Source organism: Drosophila obscura, unplaced genomic scaffold, assembly GCF_018151105.1.
Source record: "Drosophila obscura isolate BZ-5 IFL unplaced genomic scaffold, ASM1815110v1 contig_46, whole genome shotgun sequence".
In the NCBI taxonomy this organism is placed as follows: Eukaryota; Metazoa; Arthropoda; class Insecta; order Diptera; family Drosophilidae; genus Drosophila; species Drosophila obscura.
In genome coordinates, this window is record NW_024542835.1 from 3,286,760 (window position 1) to 3,310,988 (window position 24,229).

Sequence of the window (24,229 nt, forward strand, 5' to 3'; positions counted from 1 at the left end):
AGACTGTTATCGATCACAATCAATTCCAAACTAAACAATTTAATTCTATAAAATAAATATAGAACGCATGTAAATACATATGTACATATGTATGTATATCCATTCCCAGTTTGATAAAATGAGAAAATACTTCTTGAATTTGTAAATTTAATAAAAGTTAAGCCGCTTAATCGATTGGACATTGACTAGAAAATAATCGATGAATGTACAATTGTGATCGACTCTTTTCGATGAGCATTACACGTTTCGATCTTAACTGATTGAAAGTACAAACAGATTTCGAAATTTAATTTAGTTGCAAATTTGGGCATTAAATCAGTTCCTTGCTAGTGATGGCACATCTTATTTGATCGAAATTACGACTACTTTTTCGTATTTTTCATGAGGATCAGTAGATAATAGGGATTTGCCCATCCCCTCTCTATTTTCTGCGACAACACTAATTTCTCTGCGCTCTGCGGCCACACTGTGTCTCGTGTCTCATAAATCTGAGACGTAGTTCTAAGGAAAAAACTAACCTCTAAATTGAACGAGTATACGTGGGTTGTGTACTCCCTTATGCACTCATTTTAATATATGTATGTAAATATTGTAACATGTATGTACATAACCCCTGCTTAAGCACATATTGAACGGCAGGTAAATGTATTCCCGCCCCCGAATGTTGGACACGGCGCCACACAGTGCATGCTAAACTGTTTGAGCATGGGGCGGGGAGACGTGACTGTGACTGTTCCTGTTTGTTCGCCTAATGTTTGTTGTTCGTGTTGTTGTTGCTCTGCCTGTGACATTTGTTTGTTGTTCTAATTGTTGTTGTTGTTGTTCTAACTGCACCCAAAATCTTAGCGGAATATAAACCAAACCCATATACTACATATGTACATACATATATATGTAGACTCTGTGTAATTTTTTGTCATGTAAAATGTTTTTTATTTGTATTTTTGTTCTCCAGCATGGAGGAATACGAGCGACGGAAGCGACGAGAACGTGAGAAAATAGAACGGCAACAGGGGATACAGATCGATGATCGGGAGACGGCGCTTTTCAGCGAGCCGCGACGGCTGACGGAGGGGGATGCCGAGATCACGGCCGCCCTGGGGGAGTTTATCGATGCGAGGGTCTACATCAATCAGTCAACGGTGGGGATTAGTCGGCACGCGCCCGGCGCCGGCAATCCGCGTCTGCAGGCACCGCCGCCGCCCAAAACCGTCGGCCATTCGCACTCACCCTCCTCCTCCGCCTCCGGCTCAGCCCTGCCCGGCCAGAGCCAGCAGCAGCAACAGCAACAGAAGCAGCACTACCAGCAGCAACAGCAACAGCAGCAGCAGCGACCTCCGGGCTATCTGAAGCAGGCGGACAACAAGCCGCCGTACAACGGACGCGGCGGCTATCCGGGGCAGCCGATGAAGAACGATATACCCTCGAGTAGTGGCATGGCTCCGCCCCGGGGACCGCCCAGATCTGGCCCTGGCTCCGGATCCATCTCCAACTCTAGCAGCAACTCGTCCAGCGCCACAAACAATGCCACCGGCGGAGCCGCCGGCACGACTCCCCTGGGTCCGCCCCTGTCTACGCAGATGCCCAATGGGCGGGAGAAATCGTTTCTGGGACCACCGGCGCCAGCGCTCAACAATGGCGCTGGCCTCTTTGTGCCTCCAGCTGCCAGCAAGCGGCCCGGCAGCGGCCCCGGACTGCAGCCGCCCCCGCCAGAGGTAAGTCCATGCATGGGATTACTGCTTCAAAAGGGACCTCGCTAACTGTCCATCATCCACAGAAGGACATCAGCAAGATGATCAGCGAGATGACGAACAGCTTTCGGGTGACGGCCCCACTGACGTCGATAGCGGCCACCCCACATGCCCCGACGCGAGAGAACTACAACCTGAACGGGCCCAACACAAACAAGTATGCCTTTGGGCCGATCGGCTCCCCGCCCATCGGCTCCCAGTCCTCGTCCCTGATGGCCCCACTGTTCGCACCCATTGCGCCCATCGCCTCGCCCATTACCTCCCTGCTGACGACCCCGCCGCACGCTAGTCAGCTGCCCCTAGGCGGCGTGAGTCCCGTGGCGCCACTGCAACAACTGCCGCCGACACCGCCCAAGGCTGCGTCCGCCCTCTCCCCGCCAGCAGCGGCCAAGCCGCTCAAGACGGAAAAGAATCATACGCTGGAGAAGCAGGACTCATGGTAAGAGATGTGAGATTCAGAGAGATTTCCTTTCGATATCTAACCGTTCCGTTCCGTTGCGTTTCTGTCACAGCCTCGAGAACGATCTGGAGCTGTCCGAGTCGGAGGACGAGCAGCGCAAGAAGGAGAGGTGAGTGGGGGCTCTTGATGGATTCCCGTTGCAGATCGCTTAGTAAATCTTCTTAAATATTGCAGTAGATCGGCGGGGAATAGCAGCAACAGCTCCGAGTCGGATTCCAGCGAATCGGGCAGCGAGTCGAGCAGCAAGGGTGACCACCAGCAGCAACAACAACACCACCATCACAACCATCACCACCAGCAACAACAACAGCAACAGCAGCAGCAGAAGCAGCAACACCTGCAGCAGCAGCTCTTCCAGCAGCAGCAGCAGCAGCAGCAACAACAGCAGCAGCAGATCCAACAGCAGCAGCGACAACTGACGGCGAATGGCAGCAAGAAAAAGTATAGCCACTCGATCATTGCCGGCGGCGGAAGCACAATAAGTGGTCTGCTAACGTCCAGTGGATTCGGCGGCGGTGGTGCCAGTGGCGGAGGATCCACAGTGAGCTCTGGCGGTGGCGGTGGAGGCAGCGGACCGGGCGGAGGATCGGGCAGCAGTTCAGGAACTGGGACCACGAGCAGCGGCAGCTCCTCGAACAAGACGCCCTCGCCCACGGAGAGCAACAAGTGGACGCTGAGTCGCTTCTTTCCGAAACCGGCCAACCAGACCAGCTCCGAGAGCGTCTCGCCCGGTAATGTGAGCATGAAGGTGCCGGGCATCCTACCGGGCGGCGCTCAGATCATACCCGAGTCCATTGAGGTGACCACGGCCATTGTGAAGAACGAAAAGATTCACGACGACCACATGGACATGGACGATGGCGAGGAGGAGGACGAGGATGAGGAGCAACAGCAACACCAGCAGCAGCAGCAGCAGCTGCGCTACGGAGCCGGACTGAGCGTCACCCCCGTGGCGGTGGCCGTCAAGAAGGAGGCCCTGGACGGCGTGGGGGAGATGGGGGGTCTGCCGGCGATACCAAAAAACCAGATAAAACGGGAAGCCGAGGGCCTGCACTCCGCCGCCCGTCTATCGGACTCTGGGACCAGTGGCAGCGGCAGCACCTCCAGCAGCAGCAGCAGCTCGGACAGTGCCCCCGGCGAGGTGGTGCCCATGCCAGGACCAGGCGAGACCCTGCAGCTGCCGGGAGTGCCTGCTGCCATTACGACGGTGATGCGGGTGCCCCTCACCCTGATGCAGAAGGCGCCCCCAAATAGTGTCACCCTCACGCCCATTCTGCCGCTCCCCGCCTCGCCAAAGCAACGCCAAAAGAAGCCGCGCAAGAAAAAGCCCGCCACCAGCGCCCCCATCCTGGACTCCAGCGACGAGGATGAGCCGCCCGCTGTCAAACATGCCCTGGAATTGTCTGCCACCGCAGTGGCTGCGGCTGCGGCTCAGGCCCATGCGACAGCCACGGTTCCTCCGCTGGCAGTGAAGAAGGGACGCGGCAGGCCGAGGAAGCAGCAACAGAGCGGCGGCAGTGGGAACCTCAGCAGTGCCTCGGCCGGCAGCAGCTCCCAGACCAAGGGACCCACGCTGACGGCCGCCAAGAAGCCGCTGGTCAAGGGCCCCGCCATGGCCAACTCGAGGAAACGCGACCATTCCAGCCAGAGCAGCTCCAACGGTAACACGCCTACAAAGAAGCTGGCCATGGGCACGGGCACAGGTTCAGGCATGGCCATGACAGTGCCCATGACAGTGTTGGCATCCGGTCCGGCCAATGCGATGGCGGTGGCCAGCAGCAGCTCCGACGAGGACAGCTCGTCGAGCACCGGTTCCACTGTCTCCAAGTCGAGCAGCTCCTCCAGCAGCAGCGACGACACAGAGACCAACCAGAACACAAAGTGTCGGATCGTGAAACTGAACAAAACGGGCGCAGTGCCGCCCCAGGCCCGCTTGGGAGCGGGTGCCAGTGCGGGGAGCAGTGGGAGCAGTTCACCGAGCAGCAGCGGGCCAGAGGATCATCTGGCCATGAGCACGGCCAGCGCCCTGCCCATGGCCCAGCAGTTGATGCAGCCGTACAAGCCGCGAGCTGTCAGCCAGCACAGCCAGCAGCTGAGCAGCTCCGAGTGCTCCTCGTCGAGCGGCAGCAGTACCAGCGGCGACGAGGACGAGGCCAAGCGGGAGAAGGAGCGGGAGCGCAAGAGGAAGAGCGACAAGAACAAGATCAGCACGCTGACGCGCATCTTCAATCCCAAGGAGGGGGGCGCCAAGAAGCAGGGCCAGGTGGTGATCATGGACCAGTCGGAGGAGCAGCAGCAGGTCAGCAAGGTTGGCGACTCCGCCTCCCAGCCAGTCCCGATGCAGACCGCGGCCATGGCCAAGCCCCGCATGACGCCCACCCAGCAGCAGCAGCAGCTGGGCGCAGGCCTGGCCTCCCCAGCCCGTACCACGACGCCGCATTTGACATCGCTGATATGCAAGATTGACCTCAGTAAGTTATCGCGCGAGCGGATAATGCGCCTGAAGAAGCTCACACCCTCCCAGCAGAACGGCCATCTGACGCCCAAGGATCTGGGCACGACACAGCCCCAGCCACAGGTGCAGGTACAGGCACAGTCGGTGCAGGTGTCGGCCCCGCATTTAACACCCAACGGCTATGCCGGAGAGGGGCATGGGCATGGCCAGGGCCAGGGCCAGGGGCTGCCTGCAAAGGTGAAGCACGAGCATCCGCATCCGGTCAAGCCGGAGCCAGAGCTGGATGCCGGCTACGAGAGCAAGTTCAAGCCCGGCAACGTGAAGCAGGAGTTCCAGCTGAAGCAGGAGAGGGATCGTGAGCGGGAAAGGGAAAAGGATCGAGAGCGGGAGAGGGAGAGAGAGCGAGAACGGGAACGGGAACGAGAAAGAGAGCGGGAACAGCCAACAGGAGGAGGGCGTCGCCGCAAGCGCAGCTCCAGCTCCAGTTCCAGTCCGTACAAGGAAAAGAAGCGGAAAAAGGAGAAGTCCGACCATCTGCAGATCAGCAAGGATCAGCTGCTGCCCGTGCCTGTCCTGCTGCCCTCTAACAACCACGAGCGAATGTCCTGCCACGAGCGGTTGTCCTTTGACAAGCTGCAGCTGCTCCACGAAGACGCTGCTGCTGCCGCCGCCGCTGCTGCCGCTGTCTCTGCCCCCAATGGCAGTCCCAGCAAGAAACTACTGGTCATGTCACCGCTACCGCCTCCGCCAACAGCCGCAGCCGTGCCCCTCGCGGTTGGGGCGGCCTCCACATGCAGCGAGGCTGTGCAGACGACTCCCCCGTCGACAGCCGCAACGGCCACAGCGGCCACCTCCACGACGGGGACCTCCACGGCTCCACCGGCGCCGATCATGCGTCTCATATATCGATCGTACTTTGACCGTGAGGAAGAGCCGCACAGCGATGACCACAGGTATGAGTCCCTCTCAAAAATCAATCTGTATAGCCACACTGACTCTGACTCCTGTTCTTGCTTTACTCCAACTCCAACACGTAGAAAAAACAATCAGTTCCTCGTGGAGGCCGTCAATCGGAAGCATGCCGCCGACTCGGAGCGCGACTCCTTCAACCAGGTCACCCTCTATTTGGAAGCCGTTGTCTACTTCCTTCTCACCGCCGATTCCATGGAGCGCTACAGCTCGGAGCAGGCCACATGGACCATATACAAGGACACCCTGTCGCTAATTAAGTGAGTAATGTGTGCCAACAAAAATTGCAGGGAGCGACGCCCGTGTTGCCTTCGTAACCCATTAAACGTTTCCCGTTTTGTTACAGATTCATTTCCTCCAAGTTTCGTCCCTACCAACAGTCAACGAATGGACAGCACGAAACGCACAACAAAGTGGCCATACTCAGGTGAGGGTCGCATAATCAATATCTATGATAAGTTCAGGAGGAAAGGCTAGCAGATAGCCTGGCAGATCCTTTCTTCCCGAAACTCGCTGCAATGATTCATGCTAATGATTGCCGCCCATTCCATCTCTTTGCTGTTTCCAGTTTGCGCTGCCAGTCGTTGATTTCGTTGAAGCTGTACAAGCTGCGACGGGCCAACTGTCGGACCGTCATCAACAGCTTAACGGAGTTCTTTCGGACCGGCAGGGGGGACATTGTCAATGGCAATACGCCGTCCTCCATATCACCATCGAACTCGGTGGGCTCACAGGTAAGAGTCGAATAATGAGGCAACCGAAAAGATTTGAATGGCATTGATCTGAATTTGCATTGGGCATTTGGCATTACAGGGCTCCGGTTCGAATACTCCGCCAGGAAAAATAGTGCCTCAAGAAATACACACTCAGCTGTGGAAGCAGAATGAGTATCTGACCTATGTGAATAGTGCTCACGAGTTGTGGGATCAAGCTGATCGATTGGTGCGCACAGGCAATCATATAGGTGAGTAGATGGGATGGAGTGGATGGCCGAAAGCTGGCCGAAAGAGTCGAAACTAATATCCAATCAATCAATGCCACTCCACTCAGATTTCTTCCGCGAACTGGACCACGAGAATGGCCCGCTGACGCTGCATAGCACCATGCCTGAGGTGTTTCGGTATGTGCAGGCGGGCCTCAAGACGCTCAGGGATGCTGTGTCGCATCCGACGCAACAGACGCAGCATCAGTCGCACTAGCGACAGCGGAAACAGAAGCAGAGGCAGAAACAGAAACAGAAACAGAAACATAAACACCACCACCAAACGTGTCTAAATGAAAGTCAGGCCAAATTAGCAACTATTATACACTACAAGCTACTAATTTAGTTAATCAAGAAACACTACACGAAACGAAACGAAACTAAACGGAATAATCCAAGAAGCCTTCCAATATCAACAGCAAGGAGAGAACCAACCCCAATCAACCAACCAACCAACAACAACGCAACACAACACAACAAATGATTTGTTAATAATTTATAGTTTTATATGTATGTATGTATGTAATTTGTATATGCACACCAATTACTTATTTCCTTATGCTCAATTTTCGATTGTTTTGTAAGCATGTTAAGCTTTATATTTATGCCTAATTTTAATTGATATTACCACACACACACACACACACACCACACAAACACACTTAAAGATAACTTAGCTATATGTCTAGACTGTAAGCTCAACCAACCAACAAATAAGCAAAAAGTAAACCGACCCTGACCCTCTCCCTGACCCTGACCCCCCCTTTTCATTGTCCTTCCTGATGAACATTTTAGTTAAATTTTGTTTTCGTATGCGTCAAGAGTAATGAAAAAGAATGGCTTTTTTAATTGTTTAAGTTTTAGTTAATTTTTTCTTTGCTTTGCTTTGCATTGCATTGCATTGGATAAAGAGAATCGATCGTGTTAGCCAATATATTTGTATATGCATATTATTGCGACTATATAGGAAAAACAAGTTATAGTTATAAATTCCTTGTAATATTTTTGATTATGAATTATGTTTAGTGCAACTATTTTATTGATTTGAAAGTAATTTTTTAAAAAGCAATCACAACAACGTTTTTAGAACAAAATACATGAAAGAAAATATGTATGTATATATATTTATATATATGTATATTGCAAATATATCATCGTATATGGAAATTTTAATATTTGTTTGGTTTTATTTTGGATTTGATTTTATATCTTATTAATTATATTTACTTAATAGTATGAATACGAATTATATTTCGTGAATACATTGCCCTACCTACTACGTCCTACTCAACCAGCACCTTCCACCGCTCCCCGAAACGAATCATCTTACCCACACTTTCGATCCACTTCGATTCGACTTCAACTTAATGGGTGCCTCAAAACTCTCACACAGACGCAACAAAAAATAGTGCATTAGTAGAATTAAACGAGTTAAAATCAATTGAAATAGACTTGCCCTCAAATCGATATACTTATACATATATTAACTGTACATATATAGCAGCCATATACATTCGAAAATATACAACATACGATAAACTCGTACATATACATACATATATATATGTATATATATATATATATATTTTTAATATGCCAAACAAAAGCGGAATGCAATAAACTACTTTAAGCCGAATCGAATCCAATCAGCCAGCACAAATGGGGCCCATGAAATCCCCAACAGGTCCAAGACCCCAGTCCCTGAAGAGGGGATGAGGGATGGGCTTTTAGGATGGTGGGATGGTGGGGTGGGTGGGTCTGCCCAAGGTGCTGGCAGCATTTTGTTGTTGACTCTTTTTTGGCATAGAACGAGAAGCGAAATCGAAAACGAAAACCACGAAAATCAAAGCGAAAACGTATGTAACGAAAAACCAAAATGAAAACTTTATTAAACAATATTATTAAATATGGTTCTGGGGAAACAAAGCATTTCACTTTCAACAAATGAAACAAAAGAAAACAACCAATTAAATTCTAGACAAATTTTAAGTTACCGGACACTTGAACGAGAGAAGAAGAGTGGAAAAGTGGAAGCGCAATTTTATTGTGCAATGCAACTAAGTGTAATTATTATAAATTAAATTAAATACATACATACATACATACATATGTATATGCATTGTTAATAATTCTCGAATGCTGTAAATAGTAGTACACGGAGACACCAGCCTACACATGCATAGTACATACATATAGACACATGCATACATTCATACGTACGTACGTACATACATAAACATAGAGATGCATTAAAATCCACACTCATATATTGGCATACACGTACATATATAAAGACAAACAACACATATACATACATAAATATATATATATTTTTATATATATACAGATACTAAACGACATAGTAATTATACATAGTTAAATTTTTTCAAAACGACAAGATCAACTTGCAGCAATAAGCAACAGCAAAACAACAACCAAACAAAACAAAAACAAAACAAGAAACAAAAAACAACCAACAAACGAAATGCGCCTAGAAATAGTTAATAATTATATTTTGTTAAGCGTTATTCTAGTGAAAAAAAAAACAAAGAAAAGAAATCGAGAAAACCACAGAATTAAGTTTTAGGCTCTGGCCATTATTCAAATGTGAAGCAACGGCAGACACCAAAACGAATGCAAATACGATGTTGTTCATTAACAAATTAAACGTAAAAGTAACGGTAAAGGTAAAGGTAAATATATATATATTTTGTACAAATATAATTAAAAAACAAAAAAGGATAAAACCAAAACAAAAACAACCGCGGCAACAGCCGCTGCAGCAGCAGCTAAACCAAGTACACTTATTAAAGTTTAAGCAACAACAAAAACAACAACAAAACAACCAATTTAATATGCAATTACCATAACAGTAGTTGATAAATCAAACGAATAAAACATCAAAAATTGTAACATTTAATAACGCCAGCCCCCCAAAAGTCGTTTCATTTATAATCCCTGGTGTTAATCGTACGTGGTATGGATTACAGTAATACATACTACTGCAAAGTCGTCGGTATTGATCGATTCGTATAGCCAGACGAGCAAATGATGACCTTGACAATTAATAAAACATATTTGGGCAATATTCATTTGAATTTCAATCGAATGACTATTAAGATTAAATTTTTTTTAATTAAATTTTTTATCAATTAATATGGATTTTACGAAACTAATTTTGATTTCAACAAAAGTGGTTTTGATATCAACAGAGGTATGAAAAAAATCGCGTATATAGGTTTGAAGATAGATTTTTATCTTCCCACGCTGATCCTTCTGTTCGCTCACCCAGGTACGAACACTATTCACCAAGTTATCTTTATCTAGCATATCGTAAACTTGTATATTGAGAATCTTTAGCTGCGGAATTCCCTTGAATTCGTAATTGGCATGGATATATGGAGGTATAGAAGGTTCTTCAGCCTCAGTAAGTCCGCAAAGATGACTGTGTCGCAGGTTACTTCGAGTTTCGAAGTACTTCGAAGAAATATACCTGATCCACGGACAAGGCCCTTTTTCTTTATCAACCCCACGATTAACGAGTCGCGCAAATAACCGCCATGCACCATCTGCAAATGTTGCAGCCTGGGCAACTGTCAGACCAGCTCATAGCGCACCGTTGCAACGTAGTACTCTATATAAAAGACCAGACGTTCCAGCTGCTGGCAGTACGTTCAATCCTCTTCCTCTATATCCTCTATAATTGATATCCCTCAACCACAGTTTCGTTAGACACGGAGGTTGCTAGGGATTCTTGTAGTGCGTGGTCAGATCATATTTCAGTGTCCAAAGAGATGATCTTTTTGATGCTGACCAGATGGGACCATTCTATCCAGTTCAGGTCAAATTCGATTTTAAATTTTTTGAGATTTCTACAATGGTCCTCCAGCTAATTCAATATAGTATTGAATTTCTCATAGCTCTCATAGCTAACCAGATTCTCGCCAACGATCTGCAACAACTCTTCCACCTCATAAGATGATATATTGGTATTTGTTTTGAGCAATTCATCAATGTAAAATTCTCCAATCCACGCTTCGAAGAAGCGAGTCTTTTACTTCCAGATAATCGAACACGACTCTCCAGCAATCCGGCATGTTGTCCGGCATGTTGTTCGAGTAATGACGGGATGCGAAAGCAAGACGAGCATCCCAAATGTATGTGTGTACACGGACAGAAACAAATTTTGACAATTTTCTTGCGTCCGAAACCGCGGTTTTTTCTTGAGGTTCCAGGTTACGTAAATGCGTGTGTGCAACGTATTCTCACATACTGTGCTTGTGTGGGTTCTACAATTTTTGGCCGCTTGAACCGAAAATGGTTTTTCGTTTTATTTTGAGGGTGCCGCCTTTCGACCGGCGTTCCACCAGCAAGTCTTCCGTTTCAAGGCCGTGGAGAAATGGTGCAAGTTGGATCCACTTAAGTTTCTTTCCCACCTGATCTGGTACAATTGAGACGGTAGTCTCTTCGCATACCTGGAGCGACGCCACTGGGCCTGTCATCAACAACGAGGGATTCAAGCGCATCGATGAGGTGATATTTGCCACCTTTTGCCTACTTGCAGATCTTCTCCAACTGCTCCAACGGTTCCTTTCATCAGTTGTACGAAGAGCAGCAGAAGAGTAAGAGCCGCAGAATTCCGTCCCCCGGATCGTCTCTATCGCCATGATGTCGATGAATTGGTCTTCAGAAGCAAATACTATCTCACCGACAGGGAGCTCACCTACGACACCGACTAGCATCATCTGTCCGAACTTATCGCGCTCCTCAACAGTTTCAAATTCAATTTAATCATTATCTCGCAAAATCCGTACAGGGAACAAGGGTACACCAATACCCATGCTAGAAAAGTGGAAGAAGCTGTGGATCATATCCAAATCTAAGATGAGCTCTTTCTGCCCAAAGCCGATCCCTTTGTGGCCTTCTTCGACTTCACGATTCCTATTAGATCCACTAGAAACTTTATTCCTTTGTTCTTATGCTCGGACTATAATTCCCTCTACCATATCATCTAAATATATTAATAACACTAGTCAACACGATTTTTACTCAATGAACAAAACAAACTTTTTCTTAAAGATTTGGGGCTTAGAAATGGTTTGATGATATTTGTTTTTTTCTATGGCAGAACTTTTTTTTAAAGAATTTTTGAAAACTGGTATTTTTTTAAGCTTTTTTCAGAGGTATCGCTTCTTTTTTTCACATAACTCTAGTATCTTACGTCTGGTTATAAAAACTTTGCTATTGAAAAGACAATTAAAACAGCTAGAAGTTAAGCCCCAACACTTTTTTGTGATTTCAGCTTACCGTCTGGGAAATATAAAGCATTGAAATGCAAAAATTATGATTTTTGTGCGGTATTTTGTACGAAATTTTGACTTTAAAAACTCAGGAAAAGTCGAAAGAAAATTATATCCTGTGTCCTCTATTTTTTATGTATAGGGGCATTAATTTGGCGTCGTTTAAGGTATCACTCATTAAAATCTATGAAGAGACTTTGGAGCTAAAATTCGTTAATCAAACCTAAAATATGAAAAAAATTTTACAAAAAATACCTTTTGGAAGGTTGCGGGCCCAACTGCCAATTGGGAATTGGGATGTATGGATTTTATGTGTAATGGAATTATCCTCAACTAGTTCATACAACGCAAACTGAAAACAATAATGTTTTCTGTCCTTCTAGTGACTGAAAATAGAGTGGATTTATAGGAGCACTGTTGTTCGACAAACTGAAGAAGTTCTATGCATTTTTATCATTCCCACAAGTGCGAGGAGATCATTGATGAGTTTGGAGGATTAGAGAGATTGGAGAATGTTGGCCACAGCTTCCGACTCTGCTTCTATCTGTCCAACTGGCTCGTGGGCGAGTCTATTCATGATCTGATGTCGAAAAACCTCCCAAGATCAATGCAAGCGATTGATTTAATTTCAAAAGCATGGAAAAGATTTAAAATACAGAAAAGTCGTCGGGATTGAGAGATGAGTCAACTGTGACAACTGTCACCGCCCAAAAAAAGACTGAAAAAGCATCAGTTCATTAAATGATACATTTGTACTGTTGATGGGTTGAACCATGCCCATATATCAGGATTGTTTGTATTAATAATGGTTTCATTGCATTTTCAGTGTGTTTGTTAAAATTTATTTTTTCATCACAAGTGACTCCTGGCTACTGCTAGCGCATGAGCAAGCATTTCTATCTGAACACAAATTGGAAAACTTTTAGTGTCTTATGCGTATTTTCATCATTTGTAATACATTTTTTCAAACAGGTTGCTAACGGCTGATAGGACAGAGACTGGCCGCTATCCTAATAGCTTGTTGCGACTCGCTTTTGTTTTTGGTATAGGTGTTATTTTTCCCATTTTCCAACTGTTTGGATAGTATCTTATGTTGTAACAGTAATTGAATAGTTTTGTCAGGTGTCTTAGCATATGCATGTTGAATTTTTTAAATAAAAAGTTGCTTGTTTTGTCCTTTCCCTGAGATTTTGTATTGTTTTTTTCCCTTAGCCAGTCTAGTAGAGTGTGTTCGATTATAAAGCCATGCTATTCGGCTTCATCCCACAGTCCACCCACCCTGTGATATCACACTGCTACAAGCGTATTTCAAAATTCCGCCCACACAAAGAACGAAAATCTGTGGCAGGCACAATTTTAAAGATACGATAAAACTAAAAACGCAGTATCGTAGAGAATGCCCATATCTACCAGATTGCCGAATCTGAATTAGATCGGATCATAATTATAGCCAGAATGAAGAAATTAATTTTCAATTTCTTCCCCCACCTCCTTCAGCGCTGCTGACGCTACTTATTCTCTTTCTCGCTCTCATACACTCTGCCCTGTGCGGTGCCCGACCTTTGCGGAGAAGATGTAGAATGTACATTGTGTATGTAGAATCCAGATAATGTAGAAGATGTAGATCAAAATAGCAGATGTAGCAAACAAATTTAAAATATTTTAAAATTCTACATACAATGATGGAAAAAATAATAGAACCGACAATTTTTTCGCATTTTTCAAAATTTTCTTCAGTCAAAATTTTTATTTTTTAAGTTTAATAATTTTGATTGATAGTCTATACAGTTATGTATGAAAACATAACAAATTAATAATTTAAAAATAATTAGTGTAGCAAAAATACATTTTTAGGGCCTGGTAAAAATAATAGAAACGGCCGACTTAAAGCTATGAAAAATAGTTTTTTATCTTCAAAAAAGTTAACCTACTAACCGGTTAACTTTCAGCTTATGTATTTGGAAGTGACACCGCGATTTTTAGTGACTTCGACCCATCTGCGACCAATGGACTTCACCAGTTCGTCATAAATGGATGGATCCATGGAGAACCATTCGGACTTAATATTTTGACAAAAATCATTCCTATTTTTGGTCTTATAGCCACCAGTCCTTTTCATTAAGATCTCCTAAAGGGTGATCTATAGGATTAAAGTCTGATATTCCATCAGGCCAATCCATCAGGGAAACTTCTTTGTCCAGGAACCATTTCTTGGTCAGCATTTAGGAGTGATTCGGGTCATTATCCTGATCGAACTACCATTTTAATGGTATTTCCTATTCAGAATTATACTGTCGAGTATATTTACATAGTCGGAGGCACGCATTTTTTCTATATCCAAAGTATTGGACCAATAACCGAATGGATAAAGCATCCCCACAACATTATGTGCCCACCACCATGCATACCCGCTTTAACAGAATACCTGGGTCGTGAGAAGTAGTATTAAAATGCCTTATATGAAGTTCCCCAACCATTTACCTTAGTTTCATATGACTTTAACACATTTTTCTAACTTGGACGACATAAATGCACCTTCGCGAAATTTACTCGGTTTCTAAACTTTTTTTGGAAAGTAGTGGTATATTTTTTGAGCAATATGACCTTTTAAATTGGCATCAATCAGCCTATTCCTTATAGTACGACTACTAATCCGTGCTTTAAGATCATTTTTCAGATCTATCGACGGGGGAAAGGGATTTTTTTTGGATTTTCGAACAATGCGCCTGTCGAAATGAACCCATGTTGCGGGCTTTTTACGCGTGTGTCTCGCTATTTTTTGTAGTAAATCGAAGTAAACACTTTTTTTAAATCCATTTTAGATATGTGTGACTATCTGACCTTGTGTGGCCTTCAGTTTTTAGATTTAGGATATGTTTTCTTTTAATATCCCTACAATATACTCCACGACCCATTCTAAACCGAATAATAAAAACAACAAAAAAGGAATCCTTAGGAATAGGTATTTCATATCTTCTTTTGTCTTTTGGCGATAATATATTACCTATATAATTCGATTTTAACCGTTTTATTACAATATAAGAACAAAATTTGAATGCGGGTCTATTATTTTTTCCAAGACAAAAACTTGATCTTCCTACAAATTAGTGTACCTAGTTCATAACTTTTACGAAAGCATCCCAAAAGAGAATCCAAAGTAAACACCCATTATCCTGAAACCAAGCACAGTTGTTTTTTTTCAAAAAATTTGCTCCAAAAATTAAATATTTGGTTTTAAATTTGAATGCGCATGCCGTTTTTATTATTTTTTTCATCACTGTATATCATAAGCTCACAAATTAATATACTGACTGAGTACGGGTATCGTTTTTGGATCGTAACAGGTATCGCCTGAGTGTGCGAGTTGGTTATTCAGGTTAATGCAGCTTTTTTTAAGTCTAATTGCATTCCACTATCGCTTTTGCTATGGCCCTATCAAATATTGTGTCTGCCCTTTGAAATTTGAATGGCCCAATTTTATATTCTATTTCTACCCCTAGATGATCAAAGGGGAAGCATCCCATGTCTATTACTGCAGCTCTGTCGAGCAGATACAGAAGTCGATTGATGTATTGCGGTTATTTTTATTGCGTTGGCTCTTTGCTCGGATAGAGAATGACATTTGGTTGGTTTTGTAGTCAAGCTTACTTTAAATTTTGTTTATAAATCTACTCTGCGCTTTAAGCTGTTCAGGGTGTTAGTCTTTTGGTTACTAGTCAACACTAGAATTAGGCTGTGGCCCAAAATATAGATTCTTATAGATTTCGGGTCTTACAAATTTTTAACGAATTATGGTTTATTTTTTATGGTGTAGTTTTAAGAATTCTTTAAAATCTGGTATTTGTTTTGTTTTTTTCAGAGGTAGTGCTTCTATTTTTCACATATCTTAAGTGGTTGCATAGAACTTTGCAGTTCTGAAAAGCTGACGAACGCAGCTATAAATCCGACCGAGACCCTTTGTATCTGCAGCTTAACGCCTGGAAGATATTAAGCTTTCTAATTCAAATTCCATCATTTTTTGCGGTATTTTTTTTTTTGAAATTTTGACTTTAAAAACTCGTGAAACTATCCTGTGACCTCTATTTTTTTGTGTATAGGTGCTTTTATTAGGCGTCGTATAAGGTATTGCTCATTAGAATCTATGGATAAACGGTCAACTTGCAGCCGTTTGACCAAAACAACTCAAAAATAATTGTACCTGAAATTAGTGCTTCTTTCCACATAACTTAAGTATCTTATATCTGGTTGCATAGAGTTTTGCAGTTCTGAAAAGCTCTTAAATGCAACTATAAATCGTACCCAGACACTTTGTATCTGCAGCTTAACGCCTAGAAGATATTAAGCTTTAAAATTTCATCATTTTTTTGCGGTTTTTTTCCCACTCATCAAGAGCGGGAATCACTGCGCTGCACTCTGCTTTTGCAGATATCCTTTTTGTTGCAGAATCACTGTTCACAATTGTCTTTTTAAAGTTCAGGTGTTTTGGCAATCTATGCGACACTCTGACTTTTTTCACTTGTTCACTTCACTTCGGTTTTGCGCACGTCACGTTAATTCACTTTGCCACCTTTACCACGACCAGACATTTTAATAGTAGATATTTATTTATTTCACTGTTCACTTATGTTTATAAATCTACTCGGCGCTTTAAGCTGTTCAGGGTGTTAGTCTTTTGGTTACTAGTCAACACTAGAATTAGGCTGTGGCCCAAAATATAGATTCTTATAGATTTCGGGTCTTACAAATTTTTAACGAATTATGGTTTATTTTTTATGGTGTAGTTTTAAGAATTCTTTAAAATCTGGTATTTGTTTTGTTTTTTTCAGAGGTAGTGCTTCTATTTTTCACATATCTTAAGTGGTTGCATAGAACTTTGCAGTTCTGAAAAGCTGACGAACGCAGCTATAAATCCGACCGAGACCCTTTGTATCTGCAGCTTAACGCCTGGAAGATATTAAGCTTTCTAATTCAAATTCCATCATTTTTTGCGGTATTTTTTTTTTTGAAATTTTGACTTTAAAAACTCGTGAAACTATCCTGTGACCTCTATTTTTTTGTGTATAGGTGCTTTTATTAGGCGTCGTATAAGGTATTGCTCATTAGAATCTATGGATAAACGGTCAACTTGCAGCCGTTTGACCAAAACAACTCAAAAATAATTGTACCTGAAATTAGTGCTTCTTTCCACATAACTTAAGTATCTTATATCTGGTTGCATAGAGTTTTGCAGTTCTGAAAAGCTCTTAAATGCAACTATAAATCGTACCCAGACACTTTGTATCTGCAGCTTAACGCCTAGAAGATATTAAGCTTTAAAATTTCATCATTTTTTTGCGGTTTTTTTCCCACTCATCAAGAGCGGGAATCACTGCGCTGCACTCTGCTTTTGCAGATATCCTTTTTGTTGCAGAATCACTGTTCACAATTGTCTTTTTAAAGTTCAGGTGTTTTGGCAATCTATGCGACACTCTGACTTTTTTCACTTGTTCACTTCACTTCGGTTTTGCGCACGTCACGTTAATTCACTTTGCCACCTTTACCACGACCAGACATTTTAATAGTAGATATTTATTTATTTCACTGTTCACTTATGTTTATAAATCTACTCGGCGCTTTAAGCTTATCAGGGTGTTAGTCTTTTGGTTACTATTACTAGACATATAATTTTATGATTAGTTTATGTTATGTTATTATATCTAGTAGTTAGGTGTATATTCCAGGAAAAAATGGTTATGATAAAAACCTGAATAGATTTGATTTTTTTGGGCTTAAGTCTTATGTGCTAATTTATATACTACGCTTATTCTATTCTTTGGGTGTATTTATAAAGAGAAGGAGGAGGGGACTATGCACAGTTGGGGAATTGGGTGGGGGCTTATTGGCTGATATTATATACCAGCCCGTCGGCGTGACTTAGGGATCGGTGTCTTCTGTGATGAAAGATTAGGTTTTCGTCTTCGTCGTAGATGATATCCATTGCCATTAGATGGCTTATGTGATGGGCAGTCAGGCACTCAGTGGGGTAGTTTCCAGGTATTTCAGTTTGCGTCATGTTTTCTCTTTCAATGAGCGTCTCCAGTAATTTAAACATAAGTCTGTCTATCCTTGCTGTTTCAGTTAATGCGTAGAGCCGCTTGTTCGGTATGTTATGGCCCATCAATGCATCTCGGCTTTGGGTGCCAATTGACTTGCGCAGTATTTTTCTTTCGAATCGTCGCAGCTCTTCCATTTGGGCAGACGTTATGTTCATCCACGTTACATAGCCGTACATAATAACTGGTTGTATAAGTTTTCTGTAGGCTAGAGCGCAGATTTTGGTGAGTTGACTGATGTTCCCTTGAGTGGCAGCTATTGGCTTGTAGATGTGCTGAATCTTGCTCATCATTGCACATGCCTTCCTCCTGGCAGCTCCTGTGTGTATCTTGAAGTTGAGCTTTTCGTCGTAGACGACGTCGAGGTACTTGAACTGCTTCTCGTAATTGATTGGCAGTCTGTCATAGATGTACAGACTAGGCTTAAATCTTCTCGCATTCCTGTACAGGTCTTCCAGTCGGGGGCCTTTAAGGATTGAGCTGGTGCATTTGCTTGCATTGAGCTTGAGATGCCATTTGGTAAAGTAATTACACAGTATGTTCAAGTACTCGTTTAGCTCTCTTTCAGCGGATTGCATTGAGCCTGAGGAAGCCAATAGCAGGATATCATCGGCGTAAATTAGTGCCTTAATTCTTGTGGTTGAGCCGGTAGGGATTTGGTATTCGAGCATGTCTGCCAGGTAGATGTTGTAGAGGATGGGCGCTAGCAGTGATCCTTGCGGAACGCCTGCTGGGATCGATCTTATTAGGGACAGATCAGCGTCATCTGGGCTGCATACCTGAAATGACCTGTTTGAAAGATAGTATAGTACTATTTTGATAATGTCTGCATTGAAATGGAATTGGGTCATCTTGTAAATGAGACCGCTGGTCCAGACTGCGTCAAATGCTTTCTCAAAGTTCAGAGCTCAGGCTATTGCAGCACGTTTGTGGGATAGATTCTCAAAGATGAAATCATTTGCTGCGATGAATGAATGGTTGGTCGATGATTTCGCTCTAAAACCATACTGAGAATCCTTTAACGTGCTATTTGAGTCCATGTGCTTCTGTATTTGTCTCATTATTATTTTCTCCAGCAGCAGACTTATTGCAGATAGAAGGGCAATAGGTCTGTAGGCCCGAAGGCTGTGCGGACTTGTTCCTGGTTTGTGGATAGCAATGATTCTGCTGTTCTTTCACTCGGACGGAAAGTATCCCAAGTTAAGGCAGTGGTTGAACAATGTTGCCAAGTGGTTTAGGATAGGCATGTTGCAGTGCTTCATCAGAAAGTTGCTAGTGCCGTCCGGTCCCATGGTTTTCTTTGTGTTTTTGATTTTCAGGATTTCAAAAAGATTTTCTGCGTTTGTAAATCCACATTCATGGGACTCGGGCCAGTTACCGTCTGCTGTTCTGGAAGTATTAAAAGTAGTTTTGTATGAATTTAATGTTGTGGATATTGATTGGGCTATGGTTTCATTAACAGTCGTGGTGTGTGCCTTGAGGATAGGGTCTGAGTCGGTGATGTTTTCGTTTTGGGTATGGACTCTTTCAAAGCACCACGCAAGGGCATTGATTTTGTAAAACGTGGAAGTTATATTTGGGGAGGTGCTAAGGTCCAGATCTATGTCTATTAAGGCAGCTTCCTAGCTGGTCAAATGTAGGTCATGCGCTAATTGTTCTTTCGGAGGAGAGTTTGGATTAAGTGCTTGAAGTGTTTTATGGCTAATTCTACTTGGATCTATTTTGCGTAGTCGATGGTCTATTGATTTTAGTTCAGCTAATTCTATGTGGCAGTTGATTTGTATGTCCAAGTCCTTTATTGTGTCTTTTATTTGGTTTCGTTGGTCTGGTGTAAGAGTGGATAGGCGTCGGAAAAGGATGCGTCTAAGTTTTCGTTTTGTTTTGATTAGGTTTAGGCAGTGGGTGCTAAGTCGGACGAACGGATTGTTTGGGTTAGTCGGATTTAGTGTGATTTTTGGGATTGCTTCGTCTGAATCAAGGGCTCTGGCTACTGCATTCGTTAATGTATGGACGTGGCTTTCTATGTCAGCTGTGTTTATATTTTGGATGTTGGGGATGGGTCTGAGGTTCTGTAGGATTATTGTATTCCAGTGGATCGGACTTATTTTCTGAAAATTGAGTAGAGACTTGGGTTGGTTGTATGTTAGTTGGTTCTGTCCTAGATTTATGGTAAGGGTTATTCCAAAGTGGTCTAAAGGGAAGTCTTTTATGGTTTTGAAGCCGTAGGTATATGTTAAGCTGTCTATTGGGGTTGAGGAGGACGCTAAGAAACAATCAATTGAGGAGGCTCCTATCGGATTCGGTCGGGTGGGGTCTTGGGTTGGGTGTAGAAACAAGAATGGTTGGTCTGGCAGCCATCTCTCCAAGCTATTTCCAGACGTGTTGGTGTGTTCTGGACGGTACTCAGGCTTATTCCAAGATGGGTGTTTCGCGTTCAGGTCGCATCCTACTACGAATTGCTCATGCTCCTCTATTTTAGCCAACGAGTGCATTAGGATGTCCAAGTCTGTGCCTAGCAGAGGATCCTGAGGACGCAGGTACAGAGAGATTGCAATCAGTCCCGTTCTTATGTTGCGTCTGCTGGTGTGGAAAATTTGCACTGCCACAGCCTCTATGTATTGCATTTGGTCGATTTTTACACGTTCGTATTGAGACCATTTCTCACGCAAATGGCCACTGACGTTGCAGGGCTTCTTGTGTTGTTCTGCACGGTTGCTAAGCTTGGCATCTGCTGTCTCACGAATTGGTAGTGGCTTAATCCGGGTGAGTGTAGGCATCGCAGATTGCGCTCAGCGATCAGCATCAAATCTCGCCTGTGTTTGTTAAGCAGTTGCCATTGACGTTTTGGAACATGATTTTTACTGGCATTTTAGTTGAGCGCGATTTGAATAAGGAAGTCTAGAATTAATTGCCATTTTTCCTTCATATCCGTGCTGGAGTTTGCATATTTTTTTACAACGGATTGCATGATGTCGAAGCAGGTAAGTAGATCTTTTACAAATGCATCCACAGAGTCCCCATTCAGTTGTTCAAATGCAAAACTGGCGTTTTCTTCCGCTCTTTTGGGTTTCTCCTGGCATTATTTGGGTGTTTCCTTCACTTGTGGAGGCATTGGTCGGCTTTTGGCAGCTGAGGCGTAGCTTCGTCCCTTTTCAAGTCGGCTTTGTGGAGGTGCTGGAGTTGTGATGGGCTTGTTGGCTTTACTTTGTGTAGTATTACGCCGTTCGGATACTTTCCTAACATATTCCATTCCGTTGGCCGTATGATTACACTAGTCAACACTAGAATTATGCTGTGGCCCAAAATTTCTGCATATATATATTGTAACCGATTATAATTACTCACGGCAGCGTCAGTTCTTTCGCCTTTTAATATATCTCCTTCTTCATTTTCTACTGCAGCTGCAACATCTATGCTTTTCTCTCGCATTCTCTCTCTCTATCTATCGCTCGTGCTCGGGTCAGTAACAGCCGAGCTTCTATCGCTTCTTTCGTTTTCTCTCTCGCTTGCATTAGGGCACAGGCAGTTCGGTCCGCCTGTCCTCTTTTAGTCCCGCATTCCCGCCCGCACTCACGTTCTACCGTCTTGATCAATCACTCACTTCTCTCGCATATTGAACAGACCCTGCGTCTTCAATTCTCGCTTTGATTTGATCAACCGGCACCTCTCGCTTTATTTCGCTACACCTACGCACCCCATATTTCGCCTACTTAACAAATAAACTGTACACACATAAAGTATATTGAATCGCTCGACTTCTTAATTTAATCTAAGTTCAACAGCTGGTGAAAAAGCTCGCTAGCTCAACAGCGTCAATGGTATCATTGTTGAAGTCCTCAAAGGAGAGCGTCAAGTCTTTTTTATACCCGTACTCAAAAAAGAGTTAAGGGGTATGTTAGATTTGTGGTAAAAGTGGATGTGTGTAACGCAGAGAAGGAAACGTTTCCGACCCCATAAAGTATATATATTCTTGATCAGCATCAATAGCCGAGTCGATAGAGCCATGTCTGTCTGTCCGTCTGTCCGTCTTGTTTGACGTTTGGATCTCAGAGACTATAAAAGCTAGAGGAACCAAATTTTGTTTCCAGACCCATGTGATATCACACTGCTACAAGTGTATTTCAAACTTTTGCCCCGCCCCCTTCCGCCCACACAAAGAACGAAAATCTGTGGCAGCCACAATGTTCAGGATACGCTGAAACTAAAAACCCAGTATCGTAGAGAATGACCATATCTACCAGATTGCCGAATCTGAATCAGATCGGATCATAATTATAGCCAGAATGAAGAAATTAATTTTCAGTTCCTTCCCCTGCCCACCCTCCAGAAAACGACATCGCAACTCATTTTCCTTCTCGCTCGCACACTCTGCCGCGTTCAGTGCGCGAGCAACCCCTAGCGGAGGAGATGTATAATATAAATGATACATGTACATGTAGATAGCAGATGTAGCAACAAAAAATGTAAAATGTGAAATTTTTTTATTATTCAAAAATTCTAAAAAATCAGAAGCTCAAAAATGAGTACGGGTATGACTGAGTACGGGTATGCGACTCTACTTATACCCGTCCCCAGAAGCGACTCACACGTTCCTTCTCGTTTCGTCATGTAATCGTGTAACTTGGGGGAACTTGTCATTATTGTATTTTGTCTAGCTAGTGGTGGTGCTGTCAGTTTGTTTTTGGGAAATAGAGACGCATAGGTTGCCTCTCTATTTTGGGTATGGTCCCTTTTTTGCTGTATTTTTTCTAACGCTGCAAGACGGATTGGACAGATTTTTGCATTGGCCGTGTGTTGGCCTTTGCAATTAACGCATTTTATGTCATTTTTTGATTGTCTGGCGTTTTTTGGATGGCGCATTGCCCTGGGCTATGCTCCTCCAGGCACTTGATGCATCTGTATGCCAGATGCTCGCAACGTGCGAGAACCGTTGGCAATTGTGGCACTGCAGTATTGAGTTCTTATTGGGCCTAAGTGGCTCAATCGCTATGCGACAATTAAGTAGGGTTCTAAGGGCTATTATTCTCTTGATATTATCGATGTTCCTCTCAGTCTGGACCAACCAGAATTTTTCTTTAAAAGGCTGAATTGTGGTGAACTCTATCCCTGGAAGGCTTTCCTCAAGCGACCCCTTGATCTCTTCAACATTGTAAATTGTTAATGGGATTTTTTTATTAGGAATGTATATGGTTTAAGTTCCCTATATGTATATGTAAAGTATTTGATCTGGTTGAGTTCAATTATCTGTTTGGTCTTCGTAAAGCTGGCTAGGCTTGTAGCCTTTATATGAGTCAGATTCTTGTTCTTAATGTCTAGAGTAAAGTTAACATTATGGTGCTTAAGCATTGTTGCTAATATCTTAGGGTTAGCACTATAAGTAGATATTGAAGGAACATACGGGTTTTTTTTTGTTGATACTGCTGCTGCTGTTGCTCTGGCTGTTGATGTTGAGGCCGCTGCCGCTGCTGATGTTGACGCCGCTGCCGCTGCTGCTGATGTTGATGCCGTTGCTGTTGAAGCCGACGCCGCTGCCTTTATTGATGTTGACGATGCCGACGTGGTGCTGGTCTTCTTCTTCTTCATCATCTTTGTGGGCGTTGGGCTTGACGAATCCTTTTGACGTTTTTTCCCCAACGAGGGATAGTCAGAGTCAGAGTCCGTGAGGATTCCGCTCTTGTTACAGTTGTTCTTGTTGTTACAGTTGTTCACGTTGCTCATGTTGTTCATGTTGTTGATGGCTGTCTGTAGCTCATCATTTATTTTCTCCAGTCTATTGTTCCGTTCTCTCAGGTGTTGTAATTCGGTCAGAATTCCATCCAGTTGCATGGGAGTGATGGTTTGGAACAGGAGTTCCATGTCGCACTCGTCATCGCCTTCGTCGACCATGACTTCATGGCTGTGACAAGCGGCGGCTAACTGGGACATATCCATTTTGGGTTTTGCGCGTTTATGTTTATGTTTTTTCACTATGCGGCCATAATCATTTTTCAGTACTGCCTCGAGCTGACCGCCATCCGGCAGCCACGACACGGGTCTTATTAATTTTTCTTTACTTATGCTGCGCCTCTCAATGTTGTATTTATTATTATGCCGTTCGTTTAAATTGGCTTCACTGACTTTTTTCGTTGTCCACATACGACTATATATGATTTTCGTTTTGCCTTCGATGCTTGGCTTTAGTGTCAATTTCACGATTTACTCTGGTTTCTGTCCGTCGATT

At 43.6% G+C, this 24,229-nt stretch overlaps 1 protein-coding gene across 4 annotated transcripts in view; it reads left to right on the forward strand.

Moving 5' to 3' along the window:
- The window catches only part of LOC111076706 (AF4/FMR2 family member lilli), a 93,942-nt gene extending 86,618 nt beyond the window's left edge, over window positions 1-7,324 (forward strand). For all 4 annotated transcript variants that reach the window (XM_022370605.2, XM_022370603.2, XM_022370604.2 and 1 more), the window contains 9 exons: window positions 956-1,715; window positions 1,778-2,190; window positions 2,264-2,320; window positions 2,386-5,619; window positions 5,704-5,895; window positions 5,982-6,062; window positions 6,204-6,369; window positions 6,449-6,599; window positions 6,686-7,324. In XM_022370605.2, the coding sequence (XP_022226297.2) occupies window positions 957-1,715; window positions 1,778-2,190; window positions 2,264-2,320; window positions 2,386-5,619; window positions 5,704-5,895; window positions 5,982-6,062; window positions 6,204-6,369; window positions 6,449-6,599; window positions 6,686-6,834 (5,202 nt within the window). In that variant the 5' untranslated portion in view covers window position 956 and the 3' untranslated portion in view covers window positions 6,835-7,324. The remainder of the gene's footprint in view (window positions 1-955; window positions 1,716-1,777; window positions 2,191-2,263; window positions 2,321-2,385; window positions 5,620-5,703; window positions 5,896-5,981; window positions 6,063-6,203; window positions 6,370-6,448; window positions 6,600-6,685) is intronic.
- The last annotated feature ends 16,905 nt before the right edge of the window (window positions 7,325-24,229 follow it).